Source organism: Nipponia nippon, unplaced genomic scaffold (genome assembly GCF_047370975.1).
Source record: "Nipponia nippon isolate SJK-2023a ecotype South Korea unplaced genomic scaffold, ASM4737097v1 scaffold_9, whole genome shotgun sequence".
Classification (NCBI taxonomy): Eukaryota; Metazoa; Chordata; class Aves; order Pelecaniformes; family Threskiornithidae; genus Nipponia; species Nipponia nippon.
In genome coordinates, this window is record NW_028262413.1 from 10,749,275 (window position 1) to 10,769,814 (window position 20,540).

The 20,540-nt window shown below is 45.0% G+C and overlaps 1 protein-coding gene across 18 annotated transcripts in view; it reads right to left on the bottom strand.

Moving 5' to 3' along the window:
• FOXP1 (forkhead box P1) overlaps window positions 1-20,540 on the bottom strand; it is a 392,835-nt gene that overhangs the window by 105,113 nt on the left and 267,182 nt on the right. For all 18 annotated transcript variants that reach the window (XM_087743167.1, XM_087743173.1, XM_087743168.1 and 15 more), the window contains one exon: window positions 8,843-8,971. In XM_087743167.1, coding sequence (XP_087599293.1) covers window positions 8,843-8,971 — 129 coding nt within the window. The remainder of the gene's footprint in view (window positions 1-8,842; window positions 8,972-20,540) is intronic.

Consider the following 20,540-nt stretch of genomic DNA (forward strand, 5'->3'; position numbering starts at 1 on the left):
CTGCAGATTCCTCCAGTGCATACTCCTCTCGGTTGGTGCACGAGGAACACCAGAGCTTCCCCACGCTGACTAAAGAAACTTTGCCTTGAGGATCAAAAAAAATAAAAAAGTCACAGTAACTTAGCTGCTATGTAGATGTGTATATGGTTTAAATTTAAACACTAAACATTTAAACATTAACTTCTTTCACACTTCTGTTAAAAAGAAAAAAAAGCATGCATTCTTTGAGAGAAGAGATTTCTTTTATCGGAGGAGATTTTTTGATACATCGTACTTTTTCTTTAGTGTTTTTTTTTAACATATTTGTTGCAAAGTGTGAACACAAAGGGACAAGCTGAAATAGGTATCTGGCAGGCTCTTCCCCAACGCGTGCTGCTGAAAGCCACAAGTACTACTGCAGTTGTTAAAAATCTGTTGTTTTGATGCAGAAAGGCGAGGGACTCCTCCAGCACCGGTCCAGCTCTGCTCTGCCCTGCCCTAAGCAGGACTTTAAAACACTCCTGCAACAAAACAGCCTTAAAAACTAGAGGCAGCGAAAGTCCGTGGAAGTTCAAAATGGGATATGTCCTATTTAAAATGTAGAGAGCTACTAAATATGACAACCATCTGATGTATGAGAATTATTCACAACCAAAAACAGACAGTCTGGAAATAGCTGGGATGACTTCATTTAGACAGAATTACCCAAATCTGTTTCTAATATACACAGTACACATAATAAATTTTTACAATATGACAAGGAAAACAAACTTAATAAAAGTTCCTGATCTTTTGTTACACAAGCAAGCTATAGCCATGATATGTTTATAATATTTTGCCCATGATATCACAGCTAAGTAACAAAAGCTAAGCAACACAAAAACCAGTTACTAGGTATGACTTCACCTCGCGACTCCCGTAACGACATCGCTGCGCGCGTCGCCCCAGCGTCCCACCTTCCCCAACCTACGTCCCGCGCTCGACAAGTACTCGCCGTGTCACTTCTGACTAACAGTTTCCTTTTCTCCTTCTCCCAGGCACCCTTTGACTTGGGAAGCTGCGGATCTCTATGACGAGAGTTTGTTTTTTCCCAGCGACACCAGGACTCATCTGAACGGTAAGAGATTTTTAGCCTGTTTCCTTCACTCCTGGTTATTTGACAAGTGCTTGAAAACCCTGTTATAAACAATCTCTGTAGGAAAACAGATGATGTCTTACGATCACAGAAGGTAATTTTTTCAAGAACCCAACTTTCTGAGCGTTTCCCAGATGCACCGCGTCAATCTTCCTGCGTTTGACTATCTCAGCTGGTTTTCCAGCCCGGGCGTTTCGCCAGGCGGGCCGGACTGCCCCTCATTGTCACTTCTGTTCGATGGCATTTGCACCCACTGCTGTTATTCCAGGCTTCAGGAAATTTTCTAACCACTGGACAGGCTCCAGCGCGGCGCACTAATAAGTTGCAGATTGCAGCACTCGAAGTGTGTGTGTGCACGCGTGTGTCAGATCAGGGCCACGGTTTGTAGGAGGGGGGAAAAACAGTAGTTCAAAAATGCTGCCTACTCAAATTGACAGAAAAGTGACCCCTGCACTTCATCAGAAATTCCTGCAGACTGACAAAATAAAGGAGTTTGCTTTTATCGCACACAGTAAGACTCATATGGAAAAATGGAAACACTACATCACTCGACCTTAGGTTGCCCGCTTTTCAACCACAGATGAATATTATGTATAAAAATTGTAAATCAATTTGAGATGTATTAAAGGAGATTCTCTTTTTCTGTATTAAAGGTAATACCTTTTAATCTCTAGATTTATTTTGTAATGTCAAGTAAATGAGAAAGACTTAATTTCCGTAACTGAATTTTGTTACCCTCAAGTCTATTTAGCATCTCTGCATGGTGTTCACATAATTTCCTACACTTTGCTTGCATCAGGAAATAATGAGCAAGCATCACTTACCCAACACTGAGTCACAAATATTTGCCTACATTAACAGAGCATTAAAAGCCATTTTAAACAACTTAAGGAAATTGTGCTAGCCTTTGAACTGTGATTCACTACTATGAGAAATTAAGAAACTTTTCTTCTTCTAAAGGCAAAAATCAGCTGCCGCAACCTCCTTGTAATATCATTAGGTCCTAGAGCGGACTTTCCTCTTACAGATCCCTACACAATAGATTTCTTTGCTTAGTGAAACTGCCTCTGAAATTTTCCTACATTCAGTGTTAGGTACTTTGACATTTCAATCTTTTCACATCCTTGAACTCTCATCAACATTTTTTTCCAGACTGTGTCAATAAAATTGATTACTTGCAGTTCTGAACTCTGTTCTGCACATGGAAATAAAACAATTGGTTTTAAAGTATTTTCTGAAGAAAGCAGAACTTGGCAATCGTATCTACAAGAGAGGAAAAAAAAAGAAAAAAAGACAGGACAAACCAAGCAAGCAAGCCTTCCTCACAAAAAGCAAAACAAAAAGAAACCTCTCCAGCAAACAGAAGAGAAGCAACATCCTGATTTTATCACGGCAGCAATGCAAGCTAAATTCCTGACATACACATCATCAACCTCACCGTTGTTCTCCTGATTGATATATCTCCCCGTCGGATATGAACGATCTTTTCGGATCATTAATATGTCCATTAATTTGTTATCAATTCTAGCTCGCTGTACTTAAACCGCTCCGTACCATGGCTCAAGAGTGCCTCGACAGCGCTGGTGTAATCACATATGTAAGGACCCCTGACTACCCGGTTGTTGAGATGCCTCATACCTACAACCGATCTGTTGCTTTTACAAGTTTAATCTCGGTATTAAGGAGCTGATTGTGGAACCATGTCGCTATAACATCTTCAACCCAGCTGTACATCATATAAACCGCTATAGGAGGGGGCAGTCTCCCATGATTCCTAGCAGCAGTGCATACCTTTAACTCCCTAATCTGTAATACTACAAAATACCACTCTCATTTCTTCCCAAGCACAAGTGGACTACCAGCAAGGGTCCAACAGTGTTATTCCTAATTACCTTTTTTTCACTCTTGATCCTGTGGCGCTCATAATTAGTTACCTGGGGCTGCAATCCAATTTGAAGTGATGACAAGAAAGTGATCCATGAAAAAGTAATAAGTTAAATCCAATTTCAGCCTTCCTCTAATTAAATGCACATGGAACTAATGACTCAAACCCTACCATTTCAGTGATAATGGTAATTAGCGAGGTGGGAGTCACTCTCTTTTTTCAACACTGTAGGTGTAAACCACAAGGTAAAATGGCAGGAGCACTCTTAATTACATGTGTCATTTTGTCAGCAATTTACACATTTCTGACCAGTCAGGAAGGTTTCATTTGTTTTCCCCGTCCCTGAGCTGGGTAACACACGGCCAGACTCGGGCACAGCCAGCCCAAACCTGGTCAGAAATCACATTGTTTTTAAAAAACTGCTCTCTGAATGTTTAATGTCAAAGCAGAAAACCTGCTAGAAAATTATACTGGGGGTGCTCTAACAAGACACAGGGCTGGAAGCGAGGGATCCTGGCTTCTACTTTCAGTTTTGCCCCTCAGCATCGACTTCATTATAACATGCAGATGCCAAACTCCCAAATACCCCGGCAGGAGCCGCGCACCTGAATGCCACTGAAGATCTGCAGCTCTCTGGCCTTGCGCGAGTCACTTAACATCTCTCTGCCGGGGTTTACACAGCTGTAAAACGAGAAGAATCATATTTCCTGACAGTACTCCCAATATATTGGCATTTTCCTAGAAGCCACGTTTTTTTGGAATTGTGTAATTACAGGACAATCATAGACTGCTTTCAAGAAAAACAAGTGCATTTGTCACCTTTCTGCTCAGTCTGAAAAGCTGGAAAAACTGAATACTAACGGCTTTAAAAAAAATGAAAGGGCAGCAAAAAAAGGCCCACAGGTTTCACTGAAAAAAACCCTTAGTATCAAAATTTTCAAGCTGATCATGTAACTTTGAGGACCTGACTCAGATTTTGTTCTGTTTGTGGGGTGGATGATATTTGCACTTCACAGGCGTATTCCAAGAACTGACTAACACATATAACTGGGCTTAGGGATGAAAAATAAAAGAGCTATGGGTCCTTTGGTAGAAACCAGCAAAACTCAACTTTGCTTTATTTCCAAAGTCAAAAATAAAAAATGAAGGATTCAAGTGAAATTTTCATTAGAAAACTATTTAAACTCTGTAAAAGTGAAATCTCAACCCAGCTAGAGTTGGTGGCAAAATTCCCATTGGCTTGACTGAGGCCAAATTCAGATCAACTCCCATGTTTAAGGGTGAAACAGAGAGATACTCATACAAATAGAATAAATACACTTGCAAATTTATTTCCCCTCCCAAATTATCTGCTGAGACATAATTTCTCTACCAGTTGTTAAATTTACCACTATGTAAAACAGGTACACTGCGTGTAAAACCTGAGGCTATGTAACCTGGTACTTGTGTGCTCGAAGCGAAACAGAGAATACCCTTCCCTTCACCTTTCAGTGTCTATTACGTTGTCGAGCTAACGATTTCGAATTTCATAGAAAATAATAATAACTGCCCCCAACATCAAGCTACAGTGATTTTTTCCTCTTGCCCTCTTCTACTTCTCAAGATACTGGAAAGAAATACTAAGATAATATAACATGCAAATTAAATTCTACAAAAGCCCAGCCAAAAGGCTGCTTTAAAAAGCAGCGGTATGCAAAGGCGAGGACAGCTCTGTCCTCTCAGCCTCCCCCAGTCTCAGCCCGAAAATCTAAACCAAACCCAAATTCTTTTCTTGGCCGTGACTTAAAGGGAAGATTTATTTTCTGTTTTGTCAACCGAAAACAAAAGTTTCCATCTTAGCAATTTCATTATTTCTTCTCTCCAAACACACGCAGGTTAACTATGATACAACAAATCTCATTTAATCACATAAAAAAGTCAAGCGATGGGTTTCACTTGCAAGATACTGACTTGGATGTCCTAAATCTGTTTTCGGTCTGATATCCAACTTTCAGCTCAATGCAACACACAACATTTATGTCTTTAAAAAAAAAAATTGTATTTTTAGTATTGCCAAAACACACATGCACTTTTACTTTCTTGGGAGAAAATGTGTCTCTTGATTTGTTTCCAATCTGTGTGCTCTTGCCAGCAACTAAAATGCTTGAAGAACCAAAATGAATAATCATTAAGAGTATCAGCAATTAAAGCTGCAAATTTTAATCAATACATCTATTAATACAAAGATATATTTATCTTGGCCAGGAAAAATGTGCACATTTTCAAAATCCTAAGCATACCTGGCCTGTTAAATTAGTTGTTTCACAGACGCAAGGAAATCCAATGTCTATGGCAAATATATTATCAAACATGCTTTAGTCTTTTTTCACCTCCAGTAATTTTTGTGGGGCTGATATTTTTTATATTCTTTTCCCAAGTGCTGGTTACTAAATCCATTCCTTAACTTTCAATTTTCTTTTGTTTGTGTCATCAGGCTGCGAAACCGGAGGTCACTGCCAAATATAAAGCACGGCAGTGTGAGATAGGCTCAAAATGTGAGTCATCGTGTATTTGGAGATTTTTTTTTTTTCCCCCAACTATAAGCAGAGCACATCTCCACTCCTGTGTCCAAGTTCTTATACACTCAGTATCTCAAACTTTGCTAAAAGCAGGTCTCCAGGTAGAGTTACCAAGGTCAAGAGACCCCAAAGACATCGCTGGAGCCCATTGTCATGCAAACGCTATTGAAGGCACCATGCCCCAGTGCAGCCACGGGATGCCGAGATATATTTAAGTACCATGGCTATTTGATCAGTGAATAAAGAAGGAATATAGGAAACTATCCACAAGGCGATAACAGATTAGCTACACAGCGTATACCAGATTAATATTCCGTATCTGTTTGTGGCAGTGGGGTTTACATGACAAAGCCTGCCAGCCAGCATTAAAGTGCTGAGCCCAAGATGGAGGGAGCTCTTCCAGCCCCACGTGGGACCCCGCCAGCCTCCGCTCCCAGGGCAGGCAGGGCCATGGAGCATCTTATTAGGAGAACCAGCACCCCGAGTGAACGGTATCCCTTCCCCCCGTTTCACGCAAACACAGCTCCCCAGCACTAGTGTTAGGGAGCTTTTCGCCAGTGCCCTCCCCAAGCACAGCAGAGATAAGCAATGCCGGTGGTATTCTCGTTATGCATGAAGTCTGTTGGAAAAAAAATAAGTAACTGCTAACCGCTGTGGCTATCCAATGAGACATCTATATTTATAAACTAAGTGCAAAGATGATTCGGTTCATTATTTAAGCAAACTTTTCAAAAACGGGTGCATTTCCACCACCCTCGACATTTATTCTACATACTGTCAGCAACAGGTATTGCCTCGTCAGTGCGGCGCCACCCGACTTCAGGGGGTGTGGGTGCTTGCGTGGGTGCAGTTTTACTCAAAAATTCTACCCCCGGCACCACCATTTCCTTTCAGCAACAGATTTTCATTGCAGGGATGCACTCGGCGTCTGTTACATTCAAGAGGACTTCTAGTACGTTTAAGACCGCAAAAGCACCAGGAGTGAGTAGGGGAAAAAAAAAAAAGACTGGGCAGTCATTTGAATCAGTGAGTGACAGGCTGGGCCAGCTCTCTGTATACATTAATAAATTAGAATTTTAATTGTGTCTCTGCCTGCAGGAGCTGCTCCAGTACTTTAATACGTACCAACAATTGGCTATGTTATGGAATCCGCGATGTGGCCTTCACTGTTGACCTCTGCAACACAATTCCCAGTCTGACTATGGAAACTGTTTGGTTTGATCCTTTCAACTTATTTGAATCCTGACAAATAAGCTCACAGCTGAAAGGTCAACACAGGCATATTTCATCCTCTGGAGCTATTCTTAAGACATCTGCACAACAAAGCACTTCTTTTAGTACCTGACACTGGACCTAGCCAGCACAATCTCTCATTAAAAATGTCCCCAGTGGAAGAGTCTATTAGAAGGCATATGGATCAGCTATGGATTTACCAAATAAAATATTTTTGAAAGCATTAATGTAACGCTTTGGATTATGGCACTCTACGCTGCCAATAAAACGTATATTTGCCCAATGACAAAATGCTTCATACTTTCCAAAAGAATAATAGCTCAGCTATAAAGTGCAAGGTGTTGTCCAGCAGCCTAAGCACGGGGGTGGGAGCCAGGAACTCATGAATCTTAATCCTACCTCTAAACCCAATTCCCTCTGTGATCCTAAGCAAGTCACTTAACCTGCTTCCCTCAGTTTCCCATTCCAGAACTGGGATAATGCTACTTACTTATCAGACTTTCCTTCTGGGGATGTTTTGGAGATTACTATTTGCAAAATGCTTTGAAGATGAAATCACTACACAAAAACTAGAAGTTGTCCATGCTGGGCCAAGGGCTGAAGTTAATAGCTATTCCTTGCTCAGGCAAAACTCCCCTTTAAGTCCCCATCAGCTTTATTTGGGTAAAAACTGCAGGATCGGGTCCTCTCACTTTACTGTCAAGGCCTTTAGTGATGTTGGCTTTACCTTCCATATTCTATTACATATTTAAAGAGTCTAGGATCCGTATTTTTGGAGGAAAATAATCTGAAGCACATATAAAAGGCAAGAGAAGCAGCAATGCTGTCAGGGAACTCACGGTGATAGTATATCAAACTAAAAAAAAAAATTAGAAAGAGCAAAACAGACATGAGCTTGACAACGTGTTATGACAACAAGCGCAAAAAAAAAAAAAAAAAAAAAGAAAGAATTTGGGGCTACAGAGGCTGAAGCATCAGATATAGAAGAGCGAGATAAGATAAACGTCCCAGCTACAGGGCTTTGTGTGACTGCAGCTGAACTGCTGTATTCAGTAACTTATTATCAAAAATACAGTGACACGCTGCAATTGCAAAGAGAGCAATAATAAAAGCAATAACCAGCTGCAAACCAGCAAAGTGGTCAAGGGTCTAGAAGTGCCGGTTTACGAAATACATAAAGAACTAGATACATATAATTTGCCAAAACTGGCAAGTACATGTTGGTATCTCAGATGTTTGAGGAGTGTGAACACGAGGCAAGGCAAGGGACTGACTCAGTATTTATACAAGCCGTATTACTTGGAGCAAGAGGATGGAATTAAAGTGGAAAGTTCCTGAGCGTGTGCTTTGTTATGGAAAACCGTCTGAAGGAAAATAATAGTGGTCCCACCACCATTTGGAATTTCTAACGCTAGAATAGCAAAAAAAAAAAAAAAAAAAAAAAAGGAAAATGTGATACATGAGCTAATAGGTCTTTCTTGTCTTTAACTCCCGTGATTTATCCCACAAGACTAGCAGAATGTACTCCAAAGCCACATAAGTGTGCATACATCTTCTGTTTGGGAATGCTGTATTGGTTTTAGCTTTCTGAATTCATAACAGCACAAAGCCCGATAATATTTAGATTTTATTTCTGAAGATGTCCATAAATCAGCAGACAATAAAAGGGGAAAAAACACACCAATGATACGATATCCTAGTATTTCCCAATATCCTTGACACAGCAAATCAACGGTTTGAGTGAACAGAGACTACAAATGGAACAGCAATCAAACAGAAATGTTAATGCAAATCTCCTATGCACACTGATATGGTAACAAAAGCTATTCCATTTTGTCATGATCCAACCCAAAGTACATGCTCACAATTTGTAAATACGTCGTGGGTGGGATTTTCAAGAGCACCTAGCACCGGTCCTCACGCCACAGCTGCTCTGTGGACTTCACTGGGAGGAAGCTCCTGAAGGGCCCATCCCAGTGTTCACAAGTAAGACACATTTATTCAGCTTTTACAAGCCCCAGCCCCTCACAGAGGCACACAGGCTCCCCTTACCTGAAGGGCTGGCTGTTTGTCATTCCTCTTCGGAGACTTTAATCCACTAACTTGTTGCTGCTGCTGCTGCTGCTGCTGTTGCTGCTGCTGCTGCTGTTGCAGTAGAAGCTGCCGTGCCACCTGGAGAGCCTGGGAGGAAAGAGGGTTGAAAACTGAGTTTACAGCAGACAGGGTATGGGAAGCTACAAGCAGGGCACAGGGTCAAGGCACCTCTTGGTCATGGGGTACCGCTCCACTCCCAAAGCACCTCCACCGAGGAAAGCAGTGGCTTCCACAAAAAAAACAACTCGGCACTTGCACGCAATGGGGTGATATCCCACCCGTCTCCATTTTGACTATGGAGAAAAACAGCAGCAGCTGATGTGCGGCTCCTGCGGGGAACCTTGAGTAACTGCAGGAATCCCGGTGGTGTGCACCATATAGTTATTTTTATGCCCCGCCTGGAGCAGCTCATACCCTTCTTTGCTACCAGGCAGGCTCACGTACTAATGGCTTTCATGCTCCTCCAGTGGGTCAGGTCTGGTTTACAGAAGAGGGCAGTCGTATATCACTGTCTGCTCTCCTGAGCACCAGAGAAAGTCAGGGAAGTTTCTGGAAGGGTATGGTGGGAGGAAGAGGAGAGCCAGCAGCAGGCAGAGCCGTGCTGAGTCCCCCGAAGTACGGTGCTAACGGCCGAGGAAGCTGCGAGGAGCTGGAGTGAATGCAATGAAAAGCAGGGACAGCACCTCACATCCCCAAAATCACTAAGAGCTTGTGACGGACCAGCGGCGGGGACTCAGATGCGACGAGGCAGAGCAGCAAAGGCACAGTGTGGCTTCAAGGGATGGACGGCAAGGGACACGATCCCAAAAGCATGAGCAGAGCATCATACAGTGAGGGATTATTGCAAAGTTTTGTGCAAAGTAAGGGAAAAGCACCCCTGGACACTGGAGCCAGCCCCTCTGCAAGGCCCGATTTCTCCATCAGGTGGGGAAAAGACAGCAAGAGGAGATGGAACATGGGGGAAAGCAGGACAAGGAGTGAGTCCCTGCTCCAGGTCCCTCCTGGCCCCTCAGCCAGGGGACCGCAAGGATGATCCCTGCAAGATGGGCTGCGGCACAGCTGAGGCTCCTCTGGCAAGACCCGATCCCACTGTTCCCGGAGGATTCACCAGCGCCGGACTCGGGCTTTCTTGGTCTCCTTGGAGACGTTCAGTACATGTGTAGGTGGAAAAGTAGGAAGGCTGAAGACTTCATTAATGTAAAACAAGAAAAATAGTCCCTTTGCAAGATGCCTACACGGAAGAAGGGAAAAAGCTTTCCCCACTCCTACTGTGTATGCTCTCTGAGTGATTTAATTAATACCTATTTAATTAAGGAGTCAGATACGCTTTGGGTTTCACTTGCTTCTCCAAGTTGCACAGTGCACATCTTGGCGCAGAACCACCGGGAAAGGTTTGACACCAAGGACTGCAAACTCAGATCCACCACCCCCCCCCAGTAAAACCTTGTTATTTTATGGCCTAGGCCCATCTTTTTACTTTTGAAGGGACACTGAGCAGCCCAGAGGGCTGAAGAACCACCGCTGCCGGCCAGCATGCCAGGGCAAGCAGGGAGGAGAGACCTTACTGCACTCTGGCAACGAGCCCTCCTTTCAAATTTAATAACAAGTCTCCACTGGATCAGAAAAACTCTTTAAGGGTGGACATGATTTCCAACAGAGCTTGGTGCAATGAAGGTAAAATGAGATTTGGCATTTCAAGCTGGTCGGAGCTCAGCACACCCACAGCATCTCTAAAATGGTCCATGTCCCCGCAAGGGGTGCAAGGAGCTGCCGGGCACAGGCACACTAGCAGGGCCGGCATGCTTCTGTGCTCCCACTTGCACAACCACTCCCGCCAACAGTTCAGCATCAAGAACCAGAAGACCCTACAGCCTACCAATTAATACAATGCAACAAAGGAAACCTTTATGCAGAAAGTACTAAGTATGGTTAAAAAAATGTTATTTTTATTGAATTAGCTTATTTAGCTGTTAAAGCATCTTCAAGGGTGGGCAGAGGCAGCAGAAATAAAACCTACAAGACTTAAGGGGATGGGCAACAAATACTCACCTACTTAACAGGGGTGTTGTATGGCTTATTTAATTAATGAATACTTGTAAAGCACTCTGAGTTGCTCAGACAAGAAGCGCTATACAGTACAAGCGCAACATATTATTATATATTATTAAGACTGGCTCTGCAGCAGAATAATTCCAGGTAAATGTGCAATCAAATGATCATTTTAGTTCCCAGTAATTAGATTCAATAGGCCAAAAAAAACCACAGAAGCCTTTCTTTAATCATACACTAAACAATCAGAACATCCCTAACCTTTCAAGCTACAGCCTTTTTGAATAAAACATCATCAACTTATAGATATTATTCCAAAAAGAACCAGTCACCATATGTGTTGTCTCTTTGAAATACAGTTGCTATAGCAGACCCTGCATGCATTTCATGTGATATAATCATATTCTATCCGTTCTGGCAGCTGAGAGGTTGCACAACTAAAATTGGCTGCCAGAAATTTTTGAAGATTCCCAGAACAAGTAGCCGTGCAAGAAATGCCTGCTTTCTACTCGAGCTGGCCATGAAGCTCTGTGCAGCTCGGCGAGGTGGCCGCTGCCACCACGAGCCCTTACCACGGTTGACCCCATGCCAATGAAGATCTCTGCCCTCAGGGCCAGGCTCGTAATAGCAAGGCTCTGATGGAGTAAAACCAGAGCTCTGTCCCTGCTCCAGTCCCACCTGCACAGCACCCACATCCCCGCACACCCACCCTTGTGCAGGCTCTCCACTCGAGGTGACATCTACACCACCCTGCTCCATGTCCAGCTGGCACTTGTCCTGGCAATGAGACCTGGTGGGACCAGCAATGGCGAGAGGGAGGGACCGGCATGGAGGGTGGACCAGGGAGGGAAGGAAAAGATTAAAAAGAATGAGAATAATGAATGAGTTGGCTGGAGGGAGCATCACAGGTACAAGGAGCCCGGATGGACAGGAACAGCAAAGGGTTGCTTTGCACGGAGGGGCAGGGGCGGGTGAGATGGCGACAAGCTGACAGCTCAGGGGATTGCAGCTTGAAATGCCATTTCCCATCTCTCTTCTCTCAAGATTTCGCTCTTCCGCCTATAAATAACCGACAGCAATAAAAGCTAAGCATCAGATGAGCTTGGGTTTAAGATGTGGAAGGCTGTTTATAGCTCAGATCTAGTTCTTACCAAACATCTGCATCAAGTAGCTACTGTGTCCTTGGTGGTACGGTGAACCCAGGGATCCCAAGTCCCTTTGCCTTTCTACATTTCCCTGCTCAGTCTTTCCTCCCTCCCATCCCGGACCAAGCACTACCCCTGCCATTTTGAAGTCTCCTCCGCGCTCCTTACACACAACGGGATGTGCAGAAGAAAGCTGGCTAGCTCAGTCCAGGAAGCACCAGCCCTCTTTCCTCTTATATGCAAAGTATTTCAAGCCCATTCGGAGTGCCTTCATGAAATTAATTCGCTGATGTCGGTTGAAGCCCGGCAGACACCTGTCATCATTACATCGGCACATCCCCTTTAATCCAAGCCGGCAAGCACCATAACTCTGTCCCCTTTCTCTGGTTCCACGCAGCAACTGCTCCTGCGTGGAGCCCGTCACTGGATGCTGGCGTGGGAGCCCTGCTGAGACTGCCGATGCTGCACAGCGCTCAAGCAAGGATAGACAGGGAAATTAATCTGAGAGTGAAGTCAGTCCCACAACCTTCATCAGCACGGAGATTCACAAGCAGGCCTGTACATTAATAAAGCTTCCTGTGGGAGTAGATGTTGCCTTTGATTTGCATGTGAATTCAATGCTAGTGAGAAGTGCCAGACTGTCAGACATGGAGACCAAAGTCTCTTATCTTTCCAAAAGCTTCTGTAGCAGTTTCCCCACATTTCCTTAATCATCTGCCTTGTCCTCAACTTACTGAACAGGCAGTAGAGAGTAAAGCTGGACGCGGTTCAACTCCTGCTGCTGCCAAGTCCTGAAACAAGGGTGCCAGGACTGTTTACTGCTAGCCAACAGCTCTGCTAACGTGGCCCTTCCTCACGAGCGGGTGCTCTGACATCTCCAAGCTCTTTTCACACATTCCTCCCCACTGCCATAGTTACATCCTAAATCTCCACCACGTGCTTGCACTTCTGCAAGTGAACAATTGCCAGGGGCCACGGTAAACCAGCTCGTGTTTGTGCATCCAGGCAACTGCATGCTCCTTCACAGGACTGGCAGGTAGAGACGCCAAGAGCTCCCAAAACCACAGAGGTGCTTCAGATATCGGGCCCGTGATTACCAGCAGCCATATTATGTGCTCGAAGAGCCTGCAACCTGGACATGGCTGCTTGGGACAACCAGACCCAGTCGCCAATCCTGGCCTCCAGCAGCTAATCACACATCATCAGCAAAAAAAAAATCATCCTCCTCTCTGCACCAGAATACAAATAGGAAATCTTCCCACTTAACTGAAGGAAGAGAAAGAGAAGCGTCCCCTAGCAAGCGCATCTTCCGAGTGCCACGGTTTTTGGTCACCATCAACAGGGATTTGAAAGGACGACACCAGTAAAAGGCTCACTACCAACTGAGTCATCTTGATGCTGCTCAGTGCTACGCCTAAATGCAAGATACAGTAAATGAACTCCCAAGCTATTTTCTTATCCATTAGGAAATCACCCAGAGATAAGGAGATTTTCTGGTGTAAAACAGAGACCCGTAAAAAGGCAAGTGAAACACTGTACTTTAGAGACTCTGAACAAACTTGGGATGGTATTTGGGAGCCAACACAGGGTAACACCTAACCCAGGAAAAATTTTAACAGCACATTCACTGCGAGATGAATCAAGCCTGTTTCATTCAAAGATGCCACAGAGTAAGTGGGAACCCCCACCGAAAACCCCTCTCCCTGTGCTTAGGGAAGTGGCAACCATTTAATGTTTCCCAGCTAGTTAAGCACTGGGAGCGGGGGGAGCAGAAAGTACGCATTTGAGATGACCAAGACAATTTTATTGCGAGATAGACAGAACATGACTTGTTTGCCCAGCTGTTGTTTGCCCAGAACATCCGGCATCGTTATCACCCGAGTTACTGTTGTAATTCGACATTTTCACGCAAGCGGCTCAATCTTTCGGTTTCACCATCCTCTTTGGGCAAGTTCTGCCCAAAGGGTAAAAACGTAGCCCTGCCTCTGACTTCATGTGGCTAGAAACTCCCGATTCGGGAAGGGGGCTGAGGAAGGGAAATACACTGGAAAAAGAGGGTAGAACTTTAAAAATAGAAATGCTGGTTAAATGCCATATACTTGCTTACAGTGTTAGTACATAAGGAAAACAGTAACAGGATCCAGTCCTATGGAGCCTCTTGCTAACTTGTTCCACCACTGCGGCCAATACAACAAGGCAGCAACTCTCCAACTGTTTTTCCATCAGCCTATTTCCATTGAAGAAAAAGAGCTCAAGCTCCTCCCTTCCCATCTGCTGCAACCAATATTAATATCAATCAGTTATTAATGAAATACGAAGACCTACCGCTGTAATGGGCCTGACTCTAACGCCAGGAGAAGCTTATTTCCACACCCGAGGTTTATCAGGCATGGAAAGACTGATCCAGGGAACTGCAGGATGTATGGAAAGGTATGTATGTTGGAGGGTGGGGAGACAAGCAACAGACACGAGGATGCAAAAGAAACCGGTGTCCTGTCTTACTGCCAATTCCCAGGGCAGTTGTGCAGTAATCGGCTGCCTCTGAAATGGAGAAGCATGCACACAAGCGTGCAAGAAGGGCACAAAACAAAATCCCATGTGTTTTTACAGATTCCTAAGTATTTTGGGCCTTTCCAGGTGGACAAAGCTGCCCATCAGGAAAGCAACTTGAGAAAGCAGGAAGGAAGTGTTCCCAGAAATCAGAGATGGTCCTGCAGCCATCTGAAGTGTCCAAGCAGTAAATCTGGAAAGTTACTTGCCAGCCAACATCATCATCTGTCCGTTATTTCAGTTATGGTCATTAAAAAGCAAAACACAACAAGCAGAGAGAGATGAGACAGAAGATATTTTAAGGGCAAAATCTACCCTTGGAGAAAACATAATGCTCCACCAGTCCCCGACTCCAGAAGCGAGACCTTCTGTGTTGACCTCTGAGCAGTAACAGAGAGCTGGATCCTTACACAGCTAAGACTGCTGCTAAGCTTTCCCCACCGTGTTTTAGGCGAAGCATGGCTTTGCAGCAGCAGGCATGCAGCTCTCCCACCATCTATTTCTCCCCGAGTTTCACAATAGCTTTAGGCACTGAGGGACCGCCCGGTCAGCAGCTAAAGGGGCCTCTCCCAGTGGAGGCATGGCCCACCTCTCAGAAGGGTTTCTTGCTTCCAGTTAGTTTCGCAAGGCAAGTACCTTTGTTTCTCCCGGGTGGGACGAGGGGGGATTTAGACTCAGACAGCAATCTCTCTTCTTTCTCAGCTCCCATCTGTCCTCACACCCCGCTCCACTCCACAGCTGCTCCCAGCAGAGCGGCAAGATGCAGCTCACAAGCTCGGAAGCCCGGATGCACCCGAGCTTCAGAGCTGCTTCATGTTTCTCCCACTCCTGCCTCCTCTATCTCCTCTCCTGCGACACCCTCTTCTCCTGGAGCAGCAGATGTAGAGGAGCGGTGGTAGGAGGCAGACACATTGGAGGGGAGCCCTGCTGCAGCTCTCCTCCGACAGGCTGAGGAGCCGCACAACGTGTGGAAACCGGCGAGGAGCGGAGCAGTATGCAAAAAGGAAAAAAAAAAAATAGTGCAAAGCGACAGCAGTGGGTAGTGCTGTTCCTCTGGGAGGAACAGAACAGGGGGAGGTGAGAAGAACCAACTAGAGAGAATAGGAAAGGAACCAAAATGAAGAGGAGGAATAAAATGTAGAAGATGCAAAAAAGAGAAGCAGATGTTCTTGCAGCACTTATTCCCTCTGACATTCGTACCCAGCTCTTTCATCTTCCTCCAGAACTGGGAAACGAGCTGCTACATGCTCCCTCCCCATTCCCACCATCCTGACCCTCTGTGCCACACATCAAAATGAACCACGGCCAAGGCAGCGGGGAAGCCTGGGGATAATTACAGGCAGGACACGGGGCTCTGCTATGGGACACAGCTAGGATCCAGCGTAACCTGGTGAAGCAGCCCTGCTGTCCAGCTTCCTCGCCAGCCCTGGATTCAAATTACCCCCATTCCCATCTCATCCTCTGTTTCCTTGTTTCATGAAATAATACCCCTCCATCTACCCTGTACCCAGCTCCACTCCACCGGTGCAGCAGAGGGATGCTGCCTGTACCCAGTGCCTCGCTCAGCTCCAGCTCCTCTGCAAGGCTGGCTCCATCCAAGGGGCTACCAGCCAGCTCGTCAAAAAGGAGAGCTTCAACAACAATCCTTTATTCGAATAAAATGACCAGCTGGCCCCGAAGGCTTTGCTTAGACGCAGCAGACTGATCTAGCCAAGTGACTAGTGGGTGATTCCCATGCTGAAAAAAGAGAAGGGACCTGGAGGTCCACATGCACAAACCCCGGCTCACATCCTGTCCCTGAAGGGAAGGGGGCAGGCTTGGAGCAAGGGAGCTGGCAACGTGCCTCACACTGAAGCATCTCCTAGAATAGTTCAGTCATAAGGAAAGAAGATGAGTATTTTTCTTCCAGCAGGCTTAGTTTCTTTCCTCTTGAATAGATCCTGGCTATCAGTTGAGGAGATCCCCTCCAGAAAAAGGCACTGGAAAGAGAAACCCTTTCTTCCAAACCCACAGGGTGGAGTTGCCTGTGCCCCAGTGCTGCTACACTTCATCCTCACGGGTGCTGAGGTTACTTCTGCTGGCAGGAGGACAAGCAGACTCGATGCTCCTGCCCTGCCACCCCGCATGGTGGCATCCCACAGCTGGCAACGTCCCTGCCTGCTACCCCAGCTCTGCAGCAGTGGGGACCCAGTCCCACACAGGGGGACAACAGGGATTTGCCTCCAAAACACCTGATTTTAATTTTGTAATTTATTCATGAATTCCACCAACCTGGGGGGAAAGGTGGTCGAGGTATTTTATTCAAATACTCAGATATGCAAGCAGGAGGGAAGGGGGCAGGTGGCAAGAGGCAGCAGGGTAAGAGGTCAAACTCGGCAAACCCCAGAAATCTGTGAGCCCCGAACCAGCCACAACAGTGACAATGGCTACAAAAATCCCTTTCTTGAGGCACAAATGAAATCCTCAGGCGGTTACACTGTAAAAACACCTTCTGTCTCCTCTTTTAAAGAGTCACAGTCAAGACTCATCAAAGCCATTTAAAAAGCAGCTGGCAAAAAGTTCCCAAACATTAAAAATGGCTCTCTTTATTTTGGCATGTCGAAGATTCACAGCATGTAGCGGTCTGTACCAGCAAGAAAGGAGGGATGGGCCAACACATCCTGGTAAAATGAGAAAGGATACAAATCTTGGCTCCCCATGCAAACTGAACCAGAACTGAACTATGTCTGAGTGATGAAAAAAATCTTATGGGATTTCCAGCTCGTTTCTGTAGGCTCGAGATCAGATTCTGAACTACTGTGTTTATCCAGAAGTGAACCAGACCTTTGAATATTTGGAGGACTATTCACTGCTGAGCTGCGTTTTTCTTGGATGTCAAAAGCACGGGAAGTTCTCATATTTTTTAATAGAGAAGAAAGGAGGCATAAGGTGGGGGGGGGGGGGGGGGGGGAGAAGGAAGAGTGCCTTTTTGTTGCTACAACATAAATAGTATACTGCATACAGCTGCTTGCACGCTTCCCTGTGTGGTCAACAAAACAGGGAACAAATTTTAAGCTTGTTTTCCAAAACACTGTATGACAAACTAGCACTCAGAGGCCCATGAAATAATGCTCCTGACAGTGGACATCTCACCACGCACCATCGGACGCTCGCTGCTGTTGGGTGAACAGAGGAAGCAAAACATTGGGACAGCCCAAAGCATGGGAAACTAATGCTGCAAATCGCATCTCTGCACTTCAAGCCTATGGCACAACCTAATTTAGAATAGGTTCTAAAAACCTTAAATTAAAAGATTCTGGTGAAGCAGAAATAGGCGAGGTTCAGATGGAGGCGACAAAAATTATTAGAGACCTCAGCAGATATGACAAAAGATTGATAAGGGTGGGAGTGTTTAGTTTAGCAAGAGATGAGTAAGAGGGGAGATGATAAAAGTACACAAATTGTGACTCGGCCTGAGAAGGTACATCTGGCACTATTTGCCATTTCTCATAACGCAAGAGAAAGGGGACATTGAATGAAGTCAGGAAGCAACAACCAAAAAAAAATTAAAGCAGATAAAGGGATTTTTTTTTTTCTTTCTTAATACACAACTCATAATTACTCTCTGGAACTTACTGTCACAAGATACCACCACTGCCAAGAGCATGGGGAGGATGCAAAGAAAGGATTAGACACTTGCACAGATAGTAATGAGAGCATTTACAGCTACCTTTGGAAAGATAAAAATATAAATCAGGGTACAAATGTTTATGTTTCAGGGCATGAGCCAACCTTTAATCACTGGAGGCTAGGAGGAAACTTTCCCCCATGGACAGGCCCTCTAACTGTCCTTCATGGACTTCTGCCCAAGGACCACAGCCAGGGCTGGAGAGACCCCATGCCCAATGGGATGCAACCACTCCTGCCCCTCTTGCCTTCTCGGGTACCTCCATCCCTCACCACTCACCATAAACCCTGTTGCCCAGCCCAGCCTGAGCCCCCTCGGCCCTCGGGAAGCCGCCAGGCAGAGGGTGGCTGGCCACGTCCCCCAGCCCAGCCCCTGCCCACGTCACCTGGCCCCAAGCTGCTCATTTCCTCTTTCTTCTTTGCATCACATTTAAGTTTCATGTCCTTATTTCACCAGCTCTTCCTCTCCCTGGTATTTCGACTGCCATTTTTTCCTCCCTCGAAACTAAACCCGCAGCTTCAGTCCCTGCCACCCATTTGGGCTCCCCACCAAGCGCCGATCCCCTGGAGCCACTGGGCGAAGCATCCACCTCCATGCACATACTTTAACGCAACTTCAAGATGTCAGGCAAATTTTCCTTTTTTTGATCTGAAGCCGTTCCGTAGGGGGAACCTACGTCCCCGAGGAGGAGGATGACCCTCCTGCCGATACGGCACCTGCGGGGCAGTGGCAGTCAGGCGCTATTACGGACTGCAGAGCTCATCAACGCGCTGGAACTGACATGCGATTCGGGGAGACAAAGAGAGATTTTGAAAGAAAGTCAGTCTATTAAATTTATACCTACCTGCACAATGTGAAACAAACCACATCTCAGTTTCCTTTCATGTGCATGACAGTCTTAACTTGTTTCTTTTAATCCCATAAAAGCAGCTAAAGCATGCAACATGCTTCCCAGAGATGAGGCAAACCTGTATTTTACTTCCTGACAGTGATTTAGTTTACAGGGCTTTTTTTTTTTTTTTCAGGGAAGATAATGAGCATTGTCCTAAGCTGGTATTACAAAAGAAATACTACACACTACATACTAGACACCTGGCATTTAAAAAAGAATCACATAAATTGACACTGTCTGTAACGGACCAAATACAGCTGCAACCCCTCACACTGCACAGACACCAATACTGGCAGCAAAAAGATCCCAGCAGCACTCTCCAAGGTTTTCTTCAGAAGTCAGCACCCTACGACAAATTCAAAGTGCCTCTCGTTCAGTCAGTCGTACCCCAAGTAGGACTGGGGAGAGGACCAGGGATGTGCCGAGGCAGAAATAAATCCAGCAAATCCAAAGGGGTGAAGCAGTAATCCATGGAAACATTCCACACAAGAGGGGGTTTTAAGTGCCTTTAATTCCCAGCTGCAAACCCAATAAGCTGCCAGAAGGCGGAGACCACCGAACACAAGGGGTTAATGGCCTTGCTAAAGAAAATGATACACATAATTTCCTTTTATCATAAAACAATACGTTTATTATTTTCTGTATATCTGTTAAAGGGCACGGCCTTCTGAGTGGAAAACAAAACACAGCTTGGTCACATGTTTATTTGCTTCAGCTACTCCCTTTCCCTTCTGATAAATAATCAAACATGCCATCCAGAAAAAACAAAACCAGTGAGCTGGGAAATTTGATGGTCATCAAATAGACTAAGATACCAAGAAAAGCAGCCCACTGTTCCCACAGTGAGTTTTCTGCCCCACACCTACACTAACATCTGAGTAAATAACTTCAGTCACTCTTTCCATTTTCCCCATGCAATTACTCCTACTGTTAAACAAATTGTCCTTAAGGCAGTTGCAAACACCATTTTTTTTTCTGCAAAGCAGAACAACTTCTGAACATTAAAAAGCCAGACTAGCAATATATTTTAAAAATATGTTTGTTGTACTTGTGGTTTGGCTAAACACACAGCTTGATTTCTCTCTCTCTCGATCTCTTTTCTAGGAAGATGGGGGTTTACAGTTTAAAATTTTAAAGCGTATTTGAATCTCAGAGAGGCAGGAAAAGCCTTGAGGAGGATGGGGTTTCTCCATAGGGCAGGCAGCATATTTTCCATTTTCTCTTATGTTTCACACTATATGAGCACCACGAATGCTTACGACAAAAAAGTTACCTACTATTTCAGTAGACTTTTTTTTTTGGGGGGGGGGGGGGGGAACAACTGAGAATTATTAAGTAGTTTTTTAAGTCACT